The following is a 22,703-nucleotide window of genomic DNA, read 5'->3' on the forward strand; positions in this document are numbered from 1 at the left end:
ACCTACAGTTACGGGATTTGGGACAGCAGGGATGGGATTCAGTGATGTGTATGAACGGGTAGTCAACTGCCTGGCAGTCAGTCTCAATTCACCTCGAGCTGGGGTGGGTGGAGGCTTTTCCGAGGTGGCACACAGAGCCTGAAGCAGGAGCTACCTGCTGGGTGGGACAGCCTCTGCTGCTGGTGTCTCTGTCGTCACAGGATGAACCGTGGCAGGACCGAGAAAGGAGGAGAAGTATGCAGAGAGCAGAGTGACCGCTGCGGAGGATCCAAGAGGAAGAAAGGGCATGGGCTTAACGACTGAGGGTGAGTAACGGCGGTCATAGATGTTGTTTCTTCCCTCAAATGGGTGGGGAGGCTGCAGGGGGTCTCAAGCAAGGTCTGTCCTGCATCATCCTGCAAACTCTTTAGGCAATATAAAATGTTCTCCAGAAAGCAGTAGTTGGTGCTGCTTCCTCACACCTACTCTCCCTGCCATTTGGCATGAATCGTGTTCGCCAGGTGGATGGACTACTCTCCCAGTTGTAAATCACAGCTCCCCTGAGCCCCTCAGGCAATGTTTAGCCAGGGGCACTGGGGACTCCTTACTCCTCTCTGCCTTTCTCAGGAGCTATTTGCAGGGAAAGTGCTGTGCTAGTTTTGATAAGGGGGAGTAAATACAAATCTTCCCATAGCAGCAAATGGGAAATACCTTTTCTTTTTTTTCTCTGCCTGCCCCTCCCCTTGTCTAGTCCTAGCCAGCCCTTTCAGGATTTTTCCCCTGACCTCACTTTCTGGTATGGGTTTTGCTAAATAAGATGGGAGAAGGGTGGTGGGAAGGCAGGACCCTGGCCAGCTTTTTAGGTACCCTGAATACAGGTAAGAACATGGCTGTTCCCTTTCCTTCCTGTGCACAAGCTGGGTCAGGATTTCTCTTGCTGCCATAGGAGGCCACAGTGAAAGCTGTGCAACTTAAGCTTCTGTTTGTACATATTCCTGCCCAGCTGTTGAGGGCTTGGGCTTCTTCAGGTGATTTAGTTTCTGATAAGGAGTTTTGTTTCCTTACCTTTTGTTGAGAGTTTAAAGCTTTATTATTTGGCAAATACAAAGGCCTGTTTATAGCTTTCTCTGGAGAACCAGCTGTAGATGGAGAGGCCCTTCTTTGCTGGAGAGAACATCAGTAGGAGTCAACACTGCCATGAATTTGATATCATCTGTCTTAAAAAACCCCAATGGTTAAACAGCCTCAGTGAGAGAGGAAAGTAGATGCCTGTGTTTATACCAAATTACTGATGCTGCAGAGCTTAAAGGAACTTTCAAGATAACGCAAATAACTACTGCAGCTGTAGTTCCAACTCAGTGCTTACCTGTGTGGGCACAAGGCACACACAGTAACTTTCCATTGAGGCCGCACCATAAACTTGCAGCTCTGCAAAGTGGCCACTAAGGTTCAGCAAATTTTTATGGAGTTGCTGAAAGCGGTGTATGTAGGGGACATGACAGAAACATAGTCAACAAAAAGCCTGCTCTTCCATGATGGAAACAAAAAGGGGTGGCTGAAAAGAATGGTGACACAATCCTGAACCTGACCACTGAGGCTGCTTGCAGCAATAGATGCTCTGAACGGAAGGTGCTTTTACGTGTCGCTTTGTTAGGTAGTTGGGAGCCAGGGGTTTGGGTCACAGGAGCATCTGGTTCCATTTGTTGTCCTTCTTTGGACTGCCTGGCTGACCTTAGCAAGTCATTTCATCCTCCTCTGCCTCATTTCCCCATCTGTAATACTGGGGTGGTCATGTAGGCCTCTTCTGTCAAATGGGTTTAAGCCTTGCTGATACACAGCAGCACCTCACTCACACCCGTGTGTTGGAGTGGCCAAGAGCTGGGAGACCCGGTGGGGTGCTGCGTGCGGAGATCTGTCCGGGCTGCAGCGAGTGCTATGGTCTGGCTGCCACAGGACGTCTGACTGCCCAGATGTGAGGAAGGAGGTTGACCAAAACTGTCAATGCTGGACCGTACCTCTCTCATTAACCTTGTTAACTTGCGAGATGCTGGTTTCCTTCTGACTCTCAGGAGTGTGACAGAGGGGCTTGGGCCTCATGTATTGCCTTGGTAGAAATACTGTGAAAAGCCACAGCTTGCCTCCAATTCCCCAGTGCTCAGATGCATTACGCAGAACATCCCCTGCCTGCCTTATTGAGATCTTAAAAACCAGAAATTCTCAGAAATGCAATGGCACAGCACTTTAGCCATTACCCTTCCTGGCTGACAAGAGGAGCCGTGGGCTGTGAGCATTTAGAAACACGGGCAGCTTTGTGGCTGTACTTTCCCCTGCTGTGGAAAAGGCCCACTCTTCGCTAACGCTCACGTAGCTCCTGCTGCGGCTGCCTGGCGTTTCCTGTGCAAGCGCGGCGTGTTGGCAGCAGAGCTGAGAGCGTGGTTGGGATGGGGGTGAGCCCGTCCGGCTGCCCTGTGGCCCCTGCACCCTGAGGAGCTGCCCACGTGGGTCTGCGGTTGCTTTTCAGCCCCGATGTGGGGCTGGGTCACCCAGGCAAGAGGGAGGGTGCTGCCTAGTCTGGCCAGACTGGGTTCTGGTCCTAGTGTTCCACCTGTGCTTGCTTGGGGCTACCAGGGAGAGCAGGATGCCCTGCTGCACTGGCTAGCCAAAACCTGCCACAGCAAGGGTCTCAGCTCCTTTTTCTGTCCTAACAGCCTGCCTGCTGAAAGGGCTGGATGGGTTGATGAGCTGAAATGGCTGTATGTAGGAACAGACAGACATCAGAGGGGCCAAAACCAGGTTCACAGGGCACAGGAAACTTGTGGGACCGGAGAAGAAGCAGGGGAAACTGAGCTGCAAAGTTGGGATCCACACTGAGCAGCAAAACGGCTTGTATGCCTTTGAGTGTGGGACTTGTATGAAGGCTGTTCAGGGCCCCTCCTAGGAATAAATGCCTTGAGTACTGAAATGTATTATGCAGTTGTTTGTGCTTAGTCTCCTGGATCACTTCTCATCCTCCCACCTGTTTTGGACTGTCCCTCACTCCTCTCTAGAGTTCTAATAGTATAATAGAATAAAACATTGCACAAGACATGAGTTATTTATGCATTTGTTAGGCTGGTGATTTCTGGAGGGTGTCAGATCTTGACCGAGAGATTACTTAGACGGTAGTAACAATTTGTCTTTCCTGGATATCTTTCTAAGAGCAGCTGTTCTTCTACTACCTCCTTTGGGTAGCTAGTTCATCCCCCCTCTGGTGGTGAAGGGGCATATTGTAGTTAATACAGGTCTCCATGCATTTATCACTGCTAAGACTGGAAGAGGTTGTTCTGTTCATCTGTCTGGCTTCTTGTGTAAGGCAGATTGACTGCATCATACCAACAAAGTTTTGCTTCGACTGCAACATGTTTTGCAGTAGTAGTAATGTCACTGAAATTGCTAGAATAAGATACTGAAAGTTAGATCCTAAATCTAGGGTCATTATAGATGATGGAAATCGGTGTCAGACTGAAACGCACTGCCTGCAAGAATAACTGTCTGATGGGGTGCTGACATCTGCTCTAGCCTCAGTCATTGTTTGTCAATTGATTTGCCACAGATTGTCAAACGGCTCTATTTAAGGTTGTTACGTTCCTTCAGACCCAACTTAAATGAGGCATCTTTTGTGAGGTTTGGCTGTTTACACATGCTTACAGGTGGAAAAGAAGAAAATGAGTCAGAGAGAGAGAACACCTGGGGCTGATGATGTGGTATTATGCCCATCACAAGGGAATCATTTCTCTTCAAATAATTAGCTGAGGACTACTCTGCATGAGTCACAGTTTGAAAGCTTCCATTTACCTTTTTTTAAAGAAGGATAAAAAAGTTTCTGCAGACAGCCGTTTCAATGCTGACAGGGTGTGTCACTATTTTTGGAATATTTCCACCACGTACAGGCAAAGCAGTGCTCTCAGTTTGCATGTAACAGGCTCCAAGCCACTGAGTCAGCATCCTCACCAAACCCTTGGTCAAAGCTTTATTTTGAGTTCATGATTTTCATATTTGCACTGCTTCATTCAAGCTGGATTTCTTCCCTTCTTTGCTCTGCGTAAGGCAGAAATGAAGAGGAGGTGGTATGTGGCCTTCATCGAATAAATGGCTAAAACTGTATGTGGAAGCCAGCAGTTCTTTGGCATTCACAGTGCAGAGGCAACTCCCCCTGCCAGGGCTGACTTTGCTTCTTCCCCACTCCAGCCACTGGCCACAATTCCCCATGTCCTGCAAAAAGGTACAGTAAAGGGGAAGGGAACGTGCCGTCGTGGAACCCTCTGCTACCATCCAGGGCAACCCAGATGGAGCCCAGCTGTTAGTCTTGCAGGCTGGGGTGCAAACCCAGGAAACCTCCCAAAAATAAGGTTAGCCTTATTCAAAGCTTCCCCTCCACATGATATTGCCCATCTGGTGTTCCAGTCAAGATCACGTTTGTTCTTCTCCTCACAAACTGTGCCTCACCAAAGGCCTGTCTTTCTGAGAAATTTAGAGGTATGAATTTTCAATACTCTTGTCATCTTTCATGGTGAAAGGGTCTTGGGTCGTGGTGAGTGCGGGGTGTCTGACTCTTCTTTCAGGGAAAAGTATCCCATGCAAATGCCGTTTAATACAACCTAAGCTTCATACCAAAGGAGATGGTGCAAATTAGCGGATGGGCTACAAATCCACACTGGCTTATTGCACGCTGACTTTCCTGAGATCAACATGCTAAGTGTATTTGTACTCTTCCTTTTCTAGTAGTTCTAATAACATTCTCTCTCTTTTTTTTTTTTTTAAATAAGCCTCAGGCATGAATGTTTATTGGCTCGTCACTAAGTTGAAGACTTAGAGCTGGGAACAGCTACACATTGTCTCTTGAGATGTTGCCTTCAGATGTGTGGGAGTCTGTCACCTTTACATGGAAATGTGAGCATGATACTTACATTCCCTGTGAGGAAACTGCTTAGCGTATTACAAAGAGCAGAAGAGTGAAAGAGAGAACAAGCAACAAAAGCAAATGTATATGACTACAGCACTTTGCGGCTTTTGCAGTGGAAACAATACCACAGAGATAGCAGTGGCTGCAAAGAAACACTCCATCGTCATGGCTGCACTCTGTCCTCTGCTCTACTCTGTGTCAGAAGATGGAGATGTCTAGCAATGCAGTGGGCTAAATAGAGGCCAAGCATCCTTAGCTATGGGCTGACAAGGCAGGTCCAGCATCACTGTACTGGGAGACATCTCCTTTTCTGTGTGTCCCCTGGTTTTCTAGCTGGCTTGTGTTCAGCCCGGCAGCGTTACTTCCTGTGTGACGGGTGGGAGCGAGGGTGTCTGCAGCAAGCAGAAGAGCGTGCGGGCACGGTTATCTGCAGGCCCGGCAGTCCTCGCCTCGTCCTACGCAGCACCACTGGGGTCGGCGTTTGGGCTGTGGCGGCACACAGCTGCGAGCAATAGCTCTCGCTGTGCCTGCCCCGCTCCCTGGGGGGCACCGCCGGTTGGTGCGGGGGGCTGCTCTGCCAGCGCTCCCTGCTGCAGCTGTTTTCAGGACATGCGTCCCACACCGCATTGCTGAAGGTACAAGCTGGCCTCCAGAGCTCCTTTGTGACAGTAGCCCAAAGCTGCTGTGCTTTCCGGAGATACCCATTTGCCTTCAGACACCCTCTCCTTAATGCCTTCCCTTGGGGGGAAACAGAGACATCAGTGCAGGGACTTCCATTGCTTCCCTCCCAGTAACATCCAGAAAATCCCTTCCTTCTAAAATGGGGGTTAAAGCCCAGTCAGGACTGCAGCACAACATTGCCTTGCTCCTCAAGAGAGGGAGGGTAAAGCCGCAAGGATATTGCGATTTCCCCACTTCTTACATGGCAGGAAGGCTGAGATTAGAGACATGGGCTGCCTTCTCTTTGTCCAGCTGGGTCCGATGGTGCAGGAGGTTTCTGACACTGGTTGGAACAGGGGCAACTTGGTGGGATGGGCCATGCACATGCCAGGATCTCATGGGGAATCCTTGCTGCAGGCGGGTGGTGTGCCCCTTTGTTGGCTCGGCTGTGCTTTTGTTATACAAAATCTCTAAGCAATTTGATTTTGTGCACATGACCCAAGTACTCAGAAATAGCAAGGCCTGGTGTCACTTCTGTGATGCACCGTGGACAGGGGACATCAGCTATTGAGCCCTCACCACCTCTCTTGAGTGCCTCTTCACTGCTCACAGCAAACTCCTTTTTGAACAGACCTGTTACATCCTTTAGGAGTGGTTTCTTGCTCCTGTCTACCTGTTGCTCTAACAGGAAAAAGGATGCCACGTTCGATGGGCTAGAACTGGTCTGCTGCAGCATAAGGACTTCCAGTCTGAGTCATTTCAGCTGTGATTTTACAAGAGCGTGGGCATCTGGGCATGACAAACTTGATTAACTGGAAGTAGTGGCCTTCATTATGAATACAGGGCATCCTTTTAAGCCTTGTTCTGCTGCTGTGGAGCTTTACCTCTCTTCTCTCTCTCACCTTCACACACAGAGGCATCTTTCCATTTGTATTTAATTTGCACCAACCCCAGTTTCTGCCTGCAGCTCCGCAGCAGGCAGTATCCAGCTAGCAGGACAGCACCGAGCAGGCTCTGTATGTGCCCAGAGCAGAAGGTCAGTCCCTGCCCCAGTGCATTTGCAGTCTGAGCGTGCCAACAAACGAAGTGCAGAGGTATGCTGGAAGCAGGTGGCGGCTTTGAGGGGTGTTGCCTTGAGGAAGAAGTGAGACAAGGTTGAGCAGTGGTTTCAGCATGCCTGGGAGCCTCTCTCCGCTCTGCTTTAAGGACACAGCAAAAAAAAAAAAAAAAAAAAAAAAAAGCAGGAGAGACTGGGGTTGCTGTGTTTGCCCAAAGCCCTCTAGGCACTCGGGCTGGAAACAGATGTGTCCAAGCGTGCAGACCTTGCATGTCCCTGCCAGTGTGACCGGGGAGAGCGGTCCCCACAGCACCCCAGGTCTGGCGCTGCTGGCACAGTCTGCTTGGCTTTGGAGATGCCTGGGCATGGCAGCCCCTGCCCTCGGCTTGTTTTTCTCCACAGAAGGTAGAGGTCAGGCACAGAAATGTCATCTTGCTGCTGTTGCTTCCTCTCTCCTTCTGCATGTGCCTCCCTTGTGTGTTCTTTGTAAGGAAACAGTAACAAAAAGAAGGAAGAAAAGCTAGGTTTTCCCATGATGTGCAGAGGCAGCAATACTGTGACCTTAGTGCATTTTACCTCAGGTAACTTTTTCTCTTTTTGTGCAAAAAGGGGTAGTTTTTACCAGCTTTAGTACCAGCTAAAAGATGATGAAGCCGGAGAAGGGGTGGTGTCTTACAAGATCTTCCTATAACTTCGAGGAAGGGGAATCACATAAATAAATGAGAAAGATTTATCTGATATTGTACATCTCCTGTGCCATAAGTTTTCTTCTGTCTTCTTTTTTGGTCTACATCTGTGATAAAAAGCTGGAAGATTTCAGCGGCTGCTGTAGCAGAGGGATTGTGTTGGGGATGATACAATTCAAAATCCTCACCACCCCATCTGTTTCATACTGGAAGCAGGAATAAAGATTTTATTAGCTTCTCATGTGGTTTTGGACCTAACTCCCAAGCCTCCTCCCAGCTTCTTTCCTCACCATCTTCTTCATACCAACCAGCTTCAGGGCTGGTTTCTGGCTAGACCCAAGGCAGTGTTTTCATCCCCTTCCACGCTCATCCCTCTTTCATGGCTTGCTCAAATGGCAGCCCCTCATAGATCAGACATTGATGTGAAGCTGATCGTGACAGTTTCCAAGGGAAGTGTGTCTCCTTTCTACACGTTGCCCAACAGCCATCGGCTACCTGCTCCTCACTGTGGGTCTCAGGCTTGCTGTCCCCTCGCTGCTGCTGAGGCTATGGGGGAGAAGAAGGATTCTCATCACTCCCCCCCCCCCCCCCCAAAAACCGCATCCATCCCACTAGGATGGTGGCGTGTGGATGCTGGAATTGAACTCTCCAGGTGAACATTGAAGAGGATGAGAGCTCCAGCTGTGTAGACAGACCTCGGGGGCATTCCTGCATTTTAGTGTGCATTTTCCTTGTCACTGCACATTGTCCCTATCCTGATGAAACACCCCACCGAGACATATTTCTGCCCATGGTTTTTGTGCCTATGCTAGAAACGAGAAGTGGTAGGGTGAGAGCTGGAGGAGGGGAGAAGGGCATGAGGGCTGTACCGACACGTCCCACAGCTGCTTGCTCACAGCTGAAAATCCTTTTACCTGCCAGGAGCTATCATTAGACAAGGCAACACTGGATTTTTTTTGACCCTGAAAATGAACTTTAGGAGGATTTTCCTAGTCAAGTGCTTGCTGCTTTTATTTCCCAGTGTAAAATGTGAGTTTTTCTTACCCTTTTTTGCTTTTTCGGGCTAGCATTGTTAAAATTGCATTTTAAACCATTTACAACTTGGTGGGATGTTATTGATAAGAAACTAGTTCTACTTTCCCAATGAGTGAAGACCTTTGGGTTATTGCTATTATTATTTGATTTAATTTTCAGCCGGGGAGAGGGCAGGACCTATAGAATAGTTTCCTATTCTAGTTATAATAATAAGCTGTAAACAGATTTGTTTTTAAGTTAATGAGCCTTAATTTGACACATGTATAATGAGAAATGTCAGCATGCAGTTTTCTGTCTGCCCTCGAGGTAGCTTGTACTACATTAGAGATCCAGTTCACGGTGCATTACTGCATGTAATTTCCTTTTCTTATCAAAGATGAGCAAACCTTTTGAAAGTGCAAATTATATTCTTCCATAAATATTAACAGAAAGAGTGATATATTTCAGTGTCTTCAGTGGAGTTGAAGAAGTCTAAGATGTGAAAACAGTAAGCAAATACATACATCTTTTATATTTTGCATATTACTGCTCTCATTATTTTAAAAAATATTAATCTAAAATCTTAATTAAGGTGTTAACTCATAGATTAGAGAAGGTTATAAGAGATGGAGACAATACAATCATGCATAGATTTTTTTTTCTTCCCTCTGTTCATTCCACTACAGATTGTATGTATGGCTGTTTAATGATTTTCTTTTCCTAAAAAAAAAATTAATGGATAAATAAGGAATTTTTTTTTTTTTTTTGTACGTGATCTATAAAACATCTTCCCTAGCAGAAATGAAGATTATTCCCTTGAATGGAAAACTTGTTTCAAAGACTTCCTTACTTCTCTAAAGTTACTATGGGAGTTTTTCCATGTAACTCTTTCTTGTGACTGCAAGTGAGCTCTATGCTGCCAGTTCAGATCTTTCTGCCCCTTGGAGCGCCTATCAGTTGGCATTAGGAGAAATGCTGTTTCATTAGCTGAACAGATTTTTAGTATCATATGTATGGAATACTCGGCTTTTGATTAGCAATACTATAGAGATCAGATAAACATCCAGAGATGTGTCTAGGTGGTCTGTCCATAGAGATGGCATTGAATTATCCTTGAAAACTTTAGGTTGTTTTTTTTATTTCTTTACCTCCAGAGAGAAAAAATAAATGATGGTATCTGTTATGCAAAGAAATCTTATTACTAGCTCTAAATACCTGTGCACAACTGAGCAGAAACAGGTATCGGAATTCAAATATTTGGGTATAATCTGTAGTGTCATCTGTGTGGAGGATAGCTGCTTCCAAGACTGTTTGATTGATAGTTTGATTTCAGAATATTTCATTAGATACATCAAATACCTTGTAAGAAATGCAATAGTGAAATAACAGTCTCTCTTTAGACTGGGGGTGAATTGCCGGAAGCACTTCTGTATTAATTTTCTTGTTGCAGAGGCACACAATTTTAGTTATTTGATTATCTCTAATATTGTTAGTTTCATGAAATAGCAACTGGATTTCAGTTTCGCCTCTGTGATACAGTTTATCATTGTCCTAGCTACCAGGAATGAAGGACTGTAATAAAAATATGCATAAACATAGTTTTTTTTCTCTCTGTGGGGAAAAAGTGCTTAAAATATATAAAATTAGAGCAGAATCAGCTCTATCTGGTGATGTGAAGAGAAATCCCCTCCTGCCGATTGGCTTTATCCTGTAAATTGAAGAGGAATGAACGTAAGAAAATGGCAAATGAAATAAGCCATGGCTCTAAGTGCACATTCGGTTGTCAGTGAGCTCATCCCACCTGACGCTTGTGAGCACTTTCCTATCTCCTCCTGCAAGTTTTCCACCCGCCACGGGGGTGGAGATAGTACCTTACTTGAAGTGACCTCCCGACAAACTTTGCACTCCGAAGTCCTGGTTCGCTGGAGATGGGCCTGGCAAAGGCTGTGAAGCAGCCTCGAGGTGGGAGGGCAGGCCACCCAGGCACAGCCCAAAGAGTACATCATCGCCACTGGTGGTAACGTGATTGATGTTTAGCAGCCTTGGCTTTCCTGAATATCCCCTTCAGCAGCCACACGCTAAGTACTGCCCAGTCCTTTGGGAAGCACCTACTCTTACCTGTTCTGGAGAGGGGACCTGTCATCAAATGAGACCTGCAAAGAGAAAAGATTTTTTTGGCCTTTGCTTCTCTCCTAATGTCTCCAGTGCCCGATCGGTTCACAGGATGTGGTTAGCTCTTTGTTTCTCCCTGCCTTACTTGCCCCACCATGATCCTGTGCTAGGAAAAATCAAGTGGATATATTCTGGGGGGGCAGGGTGCCTGGGATGGGCGAGGAGGGGGCAATGCAAGGTGCCAGCACTGGGTCTGCCTCCAGTTCAGTGCCTTACACTCCCTTACTGCTTAGCATGGGCCACTAATATTATTATCGTTATTATTATTGCCATCACTATTATTGCTGAACTGATTGTACTGTCCAGGGCCACTGGTATTAGTGTTCTTGCTGTCTGTAGTTATGTTTGCAGTGATGGGTGCTCTGAGTACCAGCCTGTGCCATGTGCAAAACATACTGAAGGGACCTTATTTTCAGGAAGGGTTAAGTTCATGGGCAGCCATGAATCTTGGCGTCCAAAATCACTCCAAATAAGTCAGCCAGAGTATGAAGCCAGCTTTTGAAAGCTGGACTCTTAGCTTCCTTGCCTCTCAGAATTAAATTGGGCGTTGATACTTACTTAATGAACGATCAAGAGACACTTTGGAGCAGGGGAAGAAGACAGCATCAGTAATGCAGAGAGGCTTAGGCAACTCGGGGGGGGGGGGGGGGGTTAGCAAGTGACAACCTTTTGGGTCACCGCTGTGGCTGCCAAGTGTGGCGGCGGGGGCTGCTGGACACATGCTGATGGGCTGGTTGTGCTTGCCTTTACAGGGTCCAACGCCAACGGGATTTACAGGGCCGTGAATGAGTCAGCTCTTCTCGACATCACTGCTGCTGGGAGCTTATACGATGTAAGATGGCTGAGAGACAGCAAAAAGTTGCTTCAGATAAAAGATAAGAAAGTTAAGTACTATGTGAACAAGGACCAGTGCAGATGTAAGATATTCCTAAATGGGACTCTGCAAATAGAGCAGGTGATGAAAGAGGACAGTGGAAATTACACGGTGACTGTTTATCAGCAGGATGGAAAACTGAAGGCAGAAGAAGTAATGAAGTTGGTCGTTCAGGGTGAGTTTTTGCTCTTCCCATACCATTCCCAGCATAGCTGGGAATAAGACTTGGTATTCCTGCTCTCTCCTACAACCTTTTCTACTCATTGCCCCCCTTTCTGTTTTGGGGGGACTTCTGTGAGATGTATGTCTTTCCTCCTGCCGCTGACAGCCATCTGCCGCTCTCCTCCCTTCTCTTGCTCCTATTAATTCCCTCTGGTCCCCTGCTTCTTTCTGGCTCCCCTGTCTTGTCAGCCACCAGGTTTCTACACGTGCCCAAGCAAGCAGCTGTGGGCACGTCCATGTTGGCGGCAGGGTGAGTGCGGATGGCTGTACCGCAGCACCGCAGGTGGTGCCGGGACCCCTCGGGCCCTGAGCCGGGACAGCACCACGCGAGCGGGGCTGTGCTCCCAGCAGAACCCTGCTTCCAGAAACCTCTCGTGGGAGCGCAGCAACCCACGTGAGGTGCACCTGTGGCTGATGCGCTGTGCACTTCTGCACTTCTGGTGCTATTTTATGGACACTGAGTTATGACTTTTGGTCTCTAGTTACTGCTCCAGCAAAGTGAGCACCTTGTGTTGCATCTGCCAACCTCCTGAGGAGAGCCCAGGTGGCACTAAATGCCTGTATTTAGGCAATGCGGTCCCACTCCATTTGTGCTGTAACATAAAAAATAGCCAGCAGTCACCTCCCCTGAGATACACCACAGTAGGAGTTGAATTTGCAGGGGAAGACGACTCCTGCACCCTATCCTTGCATAGCGTAACATAACAAATATGAAGATTGTGCTGCTCAAAGCACACTTAAGCACACACCTAGGGATTTCAGCTGCATGAATTCAAAGCATGAAGACAGCCTCCATTCCTGTGCTGTATCTTGTGCTGAGAGATCAGAATGGTAGCAGCCCAAAGCTTTTGGGATGAATAGGGAAGATGGGGATGGCTATTCTGCTCTTTTACAGCTGCTGCCACAACCGCTAAGCTGTAGGGCAGCATGGGTTTTTTTCCCCTGTACTAGGTACTGGTGAGGCCGCACCTCGAGTACTGTGTTCAGTTTTGGGCCCCTCACTACAGGAAAGACATGGAGGTGCTGGAGCGTGTCCAGAGAAGGGCAACCAAGTTGGTGAGGGGTCTGGAGCACAAGTCTTAGGAGGAGCGGCTGAGGGAGCTGGGGCTGTTTAGTCTGGAGAAGAGGAGGCTGAAGGGAGACCTTATAGCTCTCTACAACTACCTGAAAGGAGGTTGTAGTGAGGTGGGTGCTGGTGTCTTCTGTCAGGTGGCTGGAGATAGGATGAGAGGAAATGGCCTCAAGTTGCGGCAAGGGAGGTTTAGGTTGGATATTAGGAAATATTTCTTTGCTGAAAGGGTTGTCAGGCATTGGAACAGGCTGCCCAGGGAAGTGGTGGTGTCACTATCCCTGGAGGTGTTAAAAAAACACGTAGACTAGGTGCTTCAGGACATGGTTTAGTGGGCATGGTGTTGGGTTGATGGTTGGACTTGATGATCTTAAAGGTCTTTTCCAACCTAAATGATTCTATGATTCTGTGATGATTTTGCTCTGTCCTTCTTCAGCCAGCATGCACCACTCTGTCAACCTCTTGAGTCTGTGGGCACCACCTGGCACTACAGAAATGATGCCTTGATAAACCAGCAATGACAGCTGGAATGGTTTTAGCAGGGTTTCTGTGCAGTGGGAGACCCCGTGACTAACGGGCTGCTGAGCAGTAAGGGTGTCTCACTACTTCGGGAATTATTATTGCAAACTGTCTACAGATTCAGGAAGTCATGATGGCCTGATGCTATTTACTCATGCTTTAAGCCACTGAGCTGTCATTGGGGTGTCCTGGGTTCAATTTCAGGTTAAGGTTCCAGCCTAGCTATGTGTTGCATCATTTCATCTACTGTGCAGCAGAGAGGTTGCCTTACCTCTGATATGTGGTTTTGGAAGTAAAGTCCTTTAGTAACTGTCAGGTGCTAGAGTCATTTGTCAGCCAGGTTATACTTTGTTACTAGGGCTGGACAAACAGTTGTTCCAAAAAAATAATAGTTTAGATGATATCATCACACAACTCCGTCACTGGGACCTGGACTCTAGTGTTTCACGCTGGGATGTTCCCCTGAATGATAGGTTACAGCTTGCAGAAGAGGACTGGGCTTAATGAGGAAAGGGTGGTTGCAGATGTTACAGCATGGACCTAGACTGCATTTGCTATGAGCAGCCCTTATTGGCTTTAAAATTTATGATCTTTATAACTTACACTGCCTATAATTAGAGGTGGCCCTGGCATGTTTTTGTTTACCTGGTCTAAAAGGTAGAAATTAAATTTTTTCCATTTGATGTCCCTGCCAGTTGCCCCTAGTTGAGCAAAGCCCAGCAGGCTTTTCTGGCTCTTTCAGTGCCACCAGTGATAGGGAATCTGGAACTGAAATGTAGCTAGCTGTTTGCAGAACATAAAAAGAGACGGAAATCAGTTCTCTCTGTCATAACCTCATTGAGAGCTAAGGTGTGTCTGGTTTGTGTTTTCTATTCTGTTTTGATGGGTTTTCATGCTGTGGCTGTCATGCTAGCTGAGTGCTGTTGGTAGTACATAAAGCATCGTAAGTACCTGTTGGCCCTGTCTTAGAGGAAATCTCTGCTGATGGCCACATGCAGAGCAGAGCCGACTTCATTTGCACTAGAACTTTGGGGCCAGAGTTGGAGGGGGCTGTGGCTCTGAGTCCCTCGCATCTGTTGCCTCCCCCCGAAAACACAACTTCCTCCCTTTGCCTGGCTGGCTGGCTGGCTGTAAGCCAGGCTGAGCCTGAAAGTAGTCCAGCCATGGTGGTGCAGCTCTGCTTTGCTAGGCCAAATACGTAGGCTAATATACTGCATTTTCTTTATTATTAGCATGTTACTTCTGCAGTAGAGGTCTAATTTACTCTTTGTTCTTCTCTGGTCTCATTAGCTGGTGTTACTCCCTTACTGCTTATTGGGGGCTAATTCTTTGTTCTGCTTAATCACGGAGTTTTTAAAAAAGAGAAGCCATCTCAGACGTGCCTGTCCCTTTTCGTCTTTTTCAGAGCCTGTCCCTCAGCCAATCCTCAGTGCTGAATGCATGAACAAAACCATATCTGTCAAGTGTGAAGCGAAGCAGAAGACTAAAGACGAAACATTTATAATAGAACTGACTCAAGATAAAAGCAAAAAAATCCAAAAGAATGCAACAAAGTTGGAATTGCACACACGCTATTCTGGGACATTCAGATGTGTTGTTCAGAATCAAGTCAGCAAAAAAATGGCTGAAAAAGTAATTACGTGCTCAGGTAAAAAATCCATTTTTGCCAGAATCTGCTAGGGCGGACTCACAAAGCCTGGTGCAGTTGCACATATCTGCAGGACTGGTCCAGGTACCAGGAGCATCAGTGGTTCCTGGTACCCAGTATTACAAGTCTACAACTGCCGCAGTTATTGGGAGCCAATGCTGCTGTGGTACCTGGGACGCAAGTCACGCTTTCTGCTTGGCATTCCCCAGTCTTGTCGCGTCTCCACCCTCTGCACCGTGCTGCTGCCTGCCCCACTGCTACCCTTATGGCATTCCTGCTCTAACAGTAGGGAGGCCAAGCTGAGGGGAGTGGGATGTGAGATGGGCCATGTTCTTCCTCTTCTCCTGTGGCCAGCAGTGTTTTCCCCCATGCTCAGTGAGGCCTGGGGGACGCTGGAAGAGGGGGAGAAGTTTTTCTGGAGTCAAGAGCCTTGTGGGTGGCAGGGAGGTCTCCAGGGCGCACTGCAATGCTGCTTCCACTGGGGGTGAAGTCTCCTGGGGGAAGCTGCAGGCTGCCAGCGAGATTAGGTTGGCTGAAGGGTGAATGAACGAGAGAGATCTTTTTGCTCATCCTGTCATTTTCTCCCTCCCCTCCATCACTGCTGACTCTTCTTCCAAAAGTTGTCAAGGTATCCTGATAGACACAAGTGGTGTAAACCGTCACTGTGGTAGACCAATGAAATAAAGGAGAAAGTGGGGGGCTGGGCCTGAAAGTGCTTTAATCGCACACAGCAGTCTGCAAAAGGCAGAAAGCACTTTCCCCCTCATTTTTATCCTCCTTTATTCCTTTAAAGCTAATTTTACTTCCCAAAAGTTGACTTCAGTCAATCAGTCACACAGTCCAAAGCCAAAGAGTTGACTTCAGTAAGACAGTCTAAAACTACCCAAGCTACCAAGACATAAATTAACAGCCACTATTTGGAAAATAGTAGCATGGGATCTTCTCCTATGTATATGAAGCCATGGCATTGATTTCAAGGGATTTGCTCTTGATTTACATCCTTGTGGTGGGGAAATCAGTTGCACATTATTTTTCTCCTCTCCATGATCATACCTGTGAAGGTGGTGGTAGCCTGCTACCTGTGGATGTGGATGAGTGCTCCAACAAGGGGAAACAATAAGCTGCTTGGACTCTCCAGCTTGGCCAAGAAATCAGGAGGGAGGATATGGAGAATTTAGCTGAGCTTTGGGTCTGTGTGGCTCAGATGAGCATGGCTCAAAAGTACCATGGATTTTCTTACTCACTTGAAGCATCTTCTTTCTAAACCACAAACACAGCAAAAGAACTGAAGGAATTGCATTTTAAATGGGCAGAGTCATGCTGAAAATGATTAGATGGGCAAAAGAAGTCATCGCTCTCCCCTGTAAAAGTTTTGAAAGTGAAGGCAAAACCAAGGGACACTTCATACTGGTGTGACACTGGATGTGGCGTTAAGTTCAAAGTTCAGATTTCCAGTGCAGTACTGGGGAAAAGTCCTTGAAGTTGCTGGGCTTGGGTTCATCCCACCTAACTGCCAGCACTTCACTTAAAGCATGTGCTTGCTCTGGATTCCCGCTAGAGCTAGTGGAGAGTGGGGAGCTCATGAGAGCTGGCTCAGTATTTCCAATTTCCAGCTCTTTCTGCCATAGTGAATTTAAGGAAAAGTCGAAGTCCCAAGGCTAGCCCACAGTGTGAGAAGCGAGGGAGCAAGCCTTAAGGTACAGAGGCCTTACTGAAGTGATCCAAGGTCTGCTGTGGCTGGCTGAAGGGCAATGAGCCAAGGAATGGGGTGGGCCCTGCTCTCCCACGCATCCCATGCCTCCTGAAGGATCCCCCTGATGCCTAAAATAGCTGAAAAAGGGTGGTTTTCTGCTGCATGAGTGCCTGACCTGATGGGCTGCACAGCCCCATTGGTGCTAGCATTGGGAAGGGGCTGGGGCATGGGATGGGGCATGGACTTTGGAGCCAGGTGTAAAAACATGCTGCTGGATTAGGTCCATTTAAGGCCAGGCAAACTAGCTCAAACACTTTGTCTTAATGAGGAAATGCTGGCTGAAGATAGCCATCCCGGGGCATGAGCCAGGCAAGCATGGGCCTGCCTGCATTGCTGGTATAGGCAGGCATTGCCCATCAGCTAGATACTTTGATTTTCCTTCTTCTCACTATTGAGAAGCCTCACTATTGAGCCTTCTTTCACAGGCTGCATTGGGTGGGAGAGTTTGTTTTTTCTCAGATCATTAACAGAGAAGTGAAATGTTTGCCACACTGGTCTTTAAGCTACAAATTAGCATTTCTCAGACACCAAAAAACCACTAAAACCATGCAGCACTGCCCTTCCTGCTCAAAAATGAAAAACGCCTCAGAACTTTTTGTGTGGTGGCAAGACTCTACCAGCTCCATAGTAGATAAAAAATCCCTCAGCTTGCAGTCAAACCTCCTTCCAACCCTGCTGCCCTCCATGAGCATCTAGTCCTGCATTCCAGGCCTAGCACCTTGAATTTTGACCTTTAGCAGGCAAGGCATGCTTCAGACGGGCTTCAGCTCAGCTAACTTTTTATATAAATGTAACTATGCGTGAATCTGCCTGGGCTCACCTTATAGTTAGCTGGGAGAAACAGACACAGAAAGGGCAAAATGTGCCTTGGTGTAACAGTGGCAGCTAAAACGGGTGAGAAGAACCACATCACTGAGGGTACTCACCTTTTTTTTCCACTGGGGCAGCCCAGGCTGATGGTGGCCTTTATACTGTAGACATCTTGGCTTTGGTGTCATCACTCTTTGCCCTCCATATGCATGGCCAGTGAATGTTAATGGTGGCACCACTGGTGTCATCTCCTTTGGAGCTTTGTCCCCAAGGAGCCAAGGAGCTTGCACTTCTGCTGGGTTCAGCTCCATGGCACCTGTGCTCAAGCATGAACACCGAATGCCAGGAGAACAGCCCCAGCAGGAAGTGGCGAAGGAAAGCTAGTGTCCAGCAAACTTTATCTGGCCAAAATAAGGAATGCTCATATAAATTTTTGCTCACTGGACAAACTGAGCTCTCATTTTGAGGCTGTGGGATATTTGGTTATGTTCTTTTCCTTTTCACTATTTTTTTTTTAATTGGTGTACAGCCAAATATTGAACAGGAAGTACCAAAATAGTATGAAGCAAGCTAATTTCAGTGTTTTCAGCTCAGTAGGAAGGACCTAAAAAGTTTATTTTTGTTCAATGCCGAGCACTGCCTGGATGCTCGTTGTCCTTAAAAGGGTCCATTGCTAGCAGGAACAGGGCATTTGTGGTAATTTAAATAAGGTGAGCTGGCACACATGAGTGCTCTGGTTTCAATTTTCTGCAGAACTTGAATCCATCAGGGACCAATCAAAATTCTCCACAATGAGGACCAGCAACTTTCTGGGCTCTCTCACTGGGGCTGTGTTTACAGTCAATGGAAGAAAATACGGAATTCTAGGTAGGCGTTGTGGGAGTTATTTCTTTTCCTCTAACATCTTCTTTCATTCCCTTAACTAGGTCATCTGGATGTTTATCTCATCTTAAGCATAGCAGGAGGTGCAATCTTCTTTGTCATCTTTGTGATTTTGCTTATTTATTGTATCAGGAAAAAGAAAGCAGGAAGGCTTGAAGATGATGGTAAGTGTTTAAGGAGCTTTATGTTGCTATTGATTACAGCAGCCCTGTGGGCAGGAGCACACTCTCTGCCTTGGCATGAGTAATAACCTGTTTTTGGAATATGGTGAATCTCGGCACACCAGCTGGCATTGCCAGCCTCAGCTTCTGATATATGCTTTGAACAAAAGACTTCTTGTTCTCAAGCCCTTTTGTTTATTCACGGGGGAAGAATTGGTCCTCTAAAGCTCCGCCAAGGCCACCAGTCATGAGCATCTGTGGGGCTAAAACACACAATTAGATATCCCATCAGCAGATTTTTTTCATTAAATTTATATGGTGTAAGATTAGGATCCTTGAAATCATTAGTCACATTTGGAAATGTTGTAGGTAGCAAGAAGGGGCAAGAAGGGCTCAGCTTTTGTGTGAGTTTCCTCAGACACCTCACAGAACTTGTCCTCTCTACAAAACAATGTCCTCGGAGGCCTATCAACACCAGAGGTCCACCTTGAGGCACTTTAAAGAGTGGAGGTTTTCAGAGTGGGCAGAGATTTCATCTGTTGTCCAAAATTCATGGCTCTTTAAGACCATAGGAAATACTCTGCCAGAGTCTTCTCTGAGAGCGGGCTCTCAGTCTTGACAGAGAGGTTGCCTTGAATTACAACCTGGACATTGCCGCTATTTTGGGTGGACGGAGTATACTGAACTGCCACTCAGGAAGAGTTATCTGGCCCGTATGGAAGGAGAGGCTAAAGCAGGAGGGAGGTCGCCCTGGCAGGGCTTGTTTAAAGGCTTGTTTCTGAGTCCTGCCCCCACACGCTGTGTCAGGCTTCCTGTGTGGTCTCAATTAACAGCTAGTCTCTGTGTGAGTTAGTTCTTGAGTTACAATACTGGAGTAAAAGCTCCTTTGTACACCACAACGATCTTTGTGAAGGTAAAGAGGGCAACGCCTGAAAGAAACCTCAGCTGATACTTCAAAGGTGCTAGTGGTCAGGCTAACAACAAGGGTGAGCATGACCAGTGCCATGGCTGAGGGGAGTGCAGCCTCACCGCACCTGAGCGTGGGTAACTCACCATGGCCCTCCTGCTTCCCCTGAAGTTATGACCATGAAGAATAGGCAAGTGCTTTCCCCGTTCGCTGGGAGAGCTCACCACAGCACAACCACAGGATGTCATCTCAGAAGGCCTGCCATACCTTATGAGGATAGCCATCTCAGTGTCACTTTATATTATGGCTGTTCTTGTTTGAGTGGGATACATTATTCCCTCAACTGTGCAGTGATAGCATATCATCAATTCTTGGTTCTGGATTCAGCAAGAATTAAGAAAAAGAGAAGTCTGGGAAAATGAGAACTAATATAAGAGGGTGACTTGCCTCTTTAAATAGTTTGGTGTGTGCTTAAGGCCATTTCAGTGTCCCAAGAGGTAAATCCCTCAATTCCTAAACTAAGCTGACTGACATTTCAGAAATGACAAGTCAGTGATCAAGTCAGCTGTTATGAATTTACTTCTTTTACCTGTGGAGAAATTAATACTGGCAAAATGGACCTCAGGCTTCCAGGTGCCTGGAAATCCCAGCACGGATAGTGGCAGGGCAGAATGCTTTCATGTTGCTTCCTGGGGTTACATCTCACTTTCCCTTCAGTGGCCCATTTCCAAAAGAGGACAGAGCAGCCTAGGGTGGGGGTGTCCACCAGTGACCGCTGGGGCCTCCCCAGCAGAGTCGGTTCCTCCAACCCAGAGAGGACAGAGCTGCCCCAAACGCCCCCAGGTACTTTGACCTCAGGCAGGCAGCCAAAACTTTTGGGTTTGCCTGGGATGCACAGGTGGCAGTGATATTTGTTGTTCACTGGAGTAGCGGGAACACCTGAGAGTGACAGTGGTCTTCCAGGTCAGACCAATATTTGGCTTTTTCTTGCTTGGGCCAAGCACTTTTCCCTGGCTGTTCGACTTCTGCTTGCTATGTGCCTGATTGTGGGATCCTTCTGTCGTTGCAGACGAGGAGCGAATGATGCAGGCTCGCCAGGTGGACAGCGAAATGGTGGTGCGGGAGCTCCCTCAGCCGCCGTGCAATCCCACCCCAAAGCAGCTGCGCGTGCAGCAGCGGCCGCTGCCACAGCCCCAGGTGCCGCAGCAAGCGCTGCCCCCGCGGCCCAGGCCCCGCACTCAGCAGCGGACTCCAAACCACCCGAGAGAAAGACCTTGAACGTCTGCCCTGGGAGGGACAGTGATCTCTCTGCTCCACAATTCACTGGAAAAAGAAAGTTTCCAATAGTCAGGAACCCCTCCCGCCCAGCCTTGCGTAATGCTCAGCTATGAAATGGCAGCTTTCGTTGCAGAAAATTAGAGAGAGCATCAAATGGAGATGAAGAGACCCAGTGGAGGAGACTCAAGGTGATGGGCATTCATTCCTGTGGCCATTTTTCTTCAAGTGCCTCCATGGTAGGGTATGGAGCGTTGAGCCTTGAAAGTTGTGTCTTTCTGTGGTTCACTTGTTTTTACCGCACCTTGTTGTCTTTGTGGTTTTTGGATGGATTATATCAAGAAGAAGCTAAAGCTCTAGTGAGACCATATGGGCCTAAGGATCTTACAGGGTTTTGTCACGTGTCTTTCCTTTCTCCTGCCACACGTTAGAACAGCCCTCTGGCTTCAGCATCAAATGCATGACCTCCTGGATCAAAAAATAGTTGTATGTAATTAAATGTTTGTCTGAAGTTGAAAGAATTGGTGTCATCTAATGCAGAGAAGAAAATACTGAAAGGAGATGCGAGAGCCTTGAAGCATTTGTGTGGAAAAAACACAAGTGGGAAAGGAGTAAACTTTTCACTTTCTCTACTGTGTTTAGAACAAAACCCCACAGGTTTAAATTGCAGCAAGGGAGATTTAGGTCAGGATTTTATTTATTTATTTATTTTTTTTTTTCCAAACAAAGCACTGAAATAGATTTCTGGGAGAAGATGTCCAGCATTGGGGGTTTCAAAGGACAGATAAGGCAACTATCTGTGAGGCATCCTCGTTCTGCTGAGGGCCAGGGGAACGTGCTACATGGCCTTTCTGAGGACTGTTTCATCTCAGTTTTCTGTGACTCCCTGCTGGCAAATAAAATGAAACTTTATTCTCAGCATAGGTCTGTTTGGCTATCCAGACAATATTTTGTCATAGAAGAGGTCTGGTATCCATTGGCTCATGAAACAAGTGTTGCAAACTGCCAAGCAGGCTGATTACTAGTGGCATTGTCTGAATTGTCATGGCTTTCCATCGTAGGGCCTCCCGCTGATGGTGAAGGACTGTGTCCCTTGATTTGCTGGTAAGCACCTCATGTATAACCAGGTGATGATAGAGAACTGCTGAGAGATCTTCTCCCAAAGGGAGAGGTTGGACTGCAATAACTGCACCTGCATCACCCTCCATGTGCTGGACAAACACTGGTTGCTCCTCTGGTCCTTGGAAATGTTCATAACTGCCTCTATGGGACAGCTGAGGAGCTGAAAGAGGACAGGCCTTTTTAGAGCAATGTCTGAATGGGTACGCTGGCCCATCTGGTGTAAGAGGCAGTGCAGGTGGAGGAGGAGAGAGCTGTGAGAGCCACAGAGCACGAGACGTCCAGCTAGCATGTTGTTGCATTAGGCAGAAGAATGTGTAGTACCCCTTTCAGGCTTGACTATCCTATACATGCCAGGGGAGATAAACCAGCCATCCTTTGTTTCTCCTCGGAAATGTGACTATTTTTATCTTGTGGTGCAAGGGCAGGGAAGTAACTTGTCAGGGAGAAGGAGGTCTCTGCCTCCTCCAAAGCTCAGTGACTTTGCTTGAACTCTGACAGCAGACAGCCCTGGGAGTGTCACTTGCTCTCACCTTACCTTTCTGCAGCTTGTTTTGGGGCTTTCGCTATTTAAACTTGCATTTGGTAAATATTTCATGGTTTATTTTGTAACATGCTATATCGCTGTAGTGAATGAATAAAGATAGAGTGGGTGGAGAGGATCTTAGTTCACACCTGTGCTGGTACTTCAGTATCTGGATCTCACTTTGGTACAAAGGAGGCAAGAAAAACGTTTCGGTCCCTCAGCCATGGAAACATGGATGCAGAAGGTTTCACACTGATCCCTGGGAGGTACCGGCCGCCGCCTGAGCTGGTGGGCTCAGGTCGGCGTGGGTGAGCACAGCCGTTGTGCCTGCCTGCCTGCTGTGGCAGCGTGCCCTGCCGGTCCCGCATGGCCGGAGCTTTATCAGTGCCCTCTCAAGAGCAAGCAGCCGAGCTGGGACTCCTCTGTGG

At 47.4% G+C, this 22,703-nt stretch overlaps 1 protein-coding gene across 2 annotated transcripts; it reads left to right on the forward strand.

Annotated features, from left to right (window-relative positions):
• Positions 1–22,411, forward strand: CD2 (CD2 molecule). 2 transcript variants are annotated; one of them, XM_030021034.2, is made up of 5 exons: positions 1–305; positions 11,263–11,559; positions 14,600–14,842; positions 18,332–18,451; positions 20,425–22,411. In XM_030021034.2, the coding sequence occupies exons 1-5, from the start codon at positions 287–289 to the stop codon at positions 20,631–20,633; spliced, it is 888 nt and encodes a 295-aa protein (XP_029876894.1). In that variant the 5' UTR covers positions 1–286; the 3' UTR covers positions 20,634–22,411. The 2 variants fall into 2 exon arrangements, with proteins under 2 accessions (XP_029876894.1, XP_029876893.1); XM_030021033.2 differs by lacking the exon at positions 1–305 and adding an exon at positions 8,191–8,353.
• Positions 22,412–22,703: the final 292 nt, after the last annotated feature.

The sequence above is a fragment of the Aquila chrysaetos genome, chromosome 7 (genome assembly GCF_900496995.4).
Source record: "Aquila chrysaetos chrysaetos chromosome 7, bAquChr1.4, whole genome shotgun sequence".
Lineage (NCBI taxonomy): Eukaryota > Metazoa > Chordata > Aves > Accipitriformes > Accipitridae > Aquila > Aquila chrysaetos.

What these genes read in the sequence shown, in the direction of transcription:
- CD2 (XM_030021033.2), top strand. Translation starts at nt 8,293, where the DNA reads ATGAACTTTAGGAGGATTTTCCTAGTCAAGTGCTTGCTGCTTTTATTT. An exon ending in TTTATTTCCCAGTGTAAAAT is followed by an intron (nt 8,354 to 11,262) that starts GTGAGTTTTTCT and finishes TTGCCTTTACAG; the next exon opens with GGTCCAACGCCAACGGGATT. An exon ending in AGGAAGGCTTGAAGATGATG is followed by an intron (nt 18,452 to 20,424) that starts GTAAGTGTTTAA and finishes CTGTCGTTGCAG; the next exon opens with ACGAGGAGCGAATGATGCAG.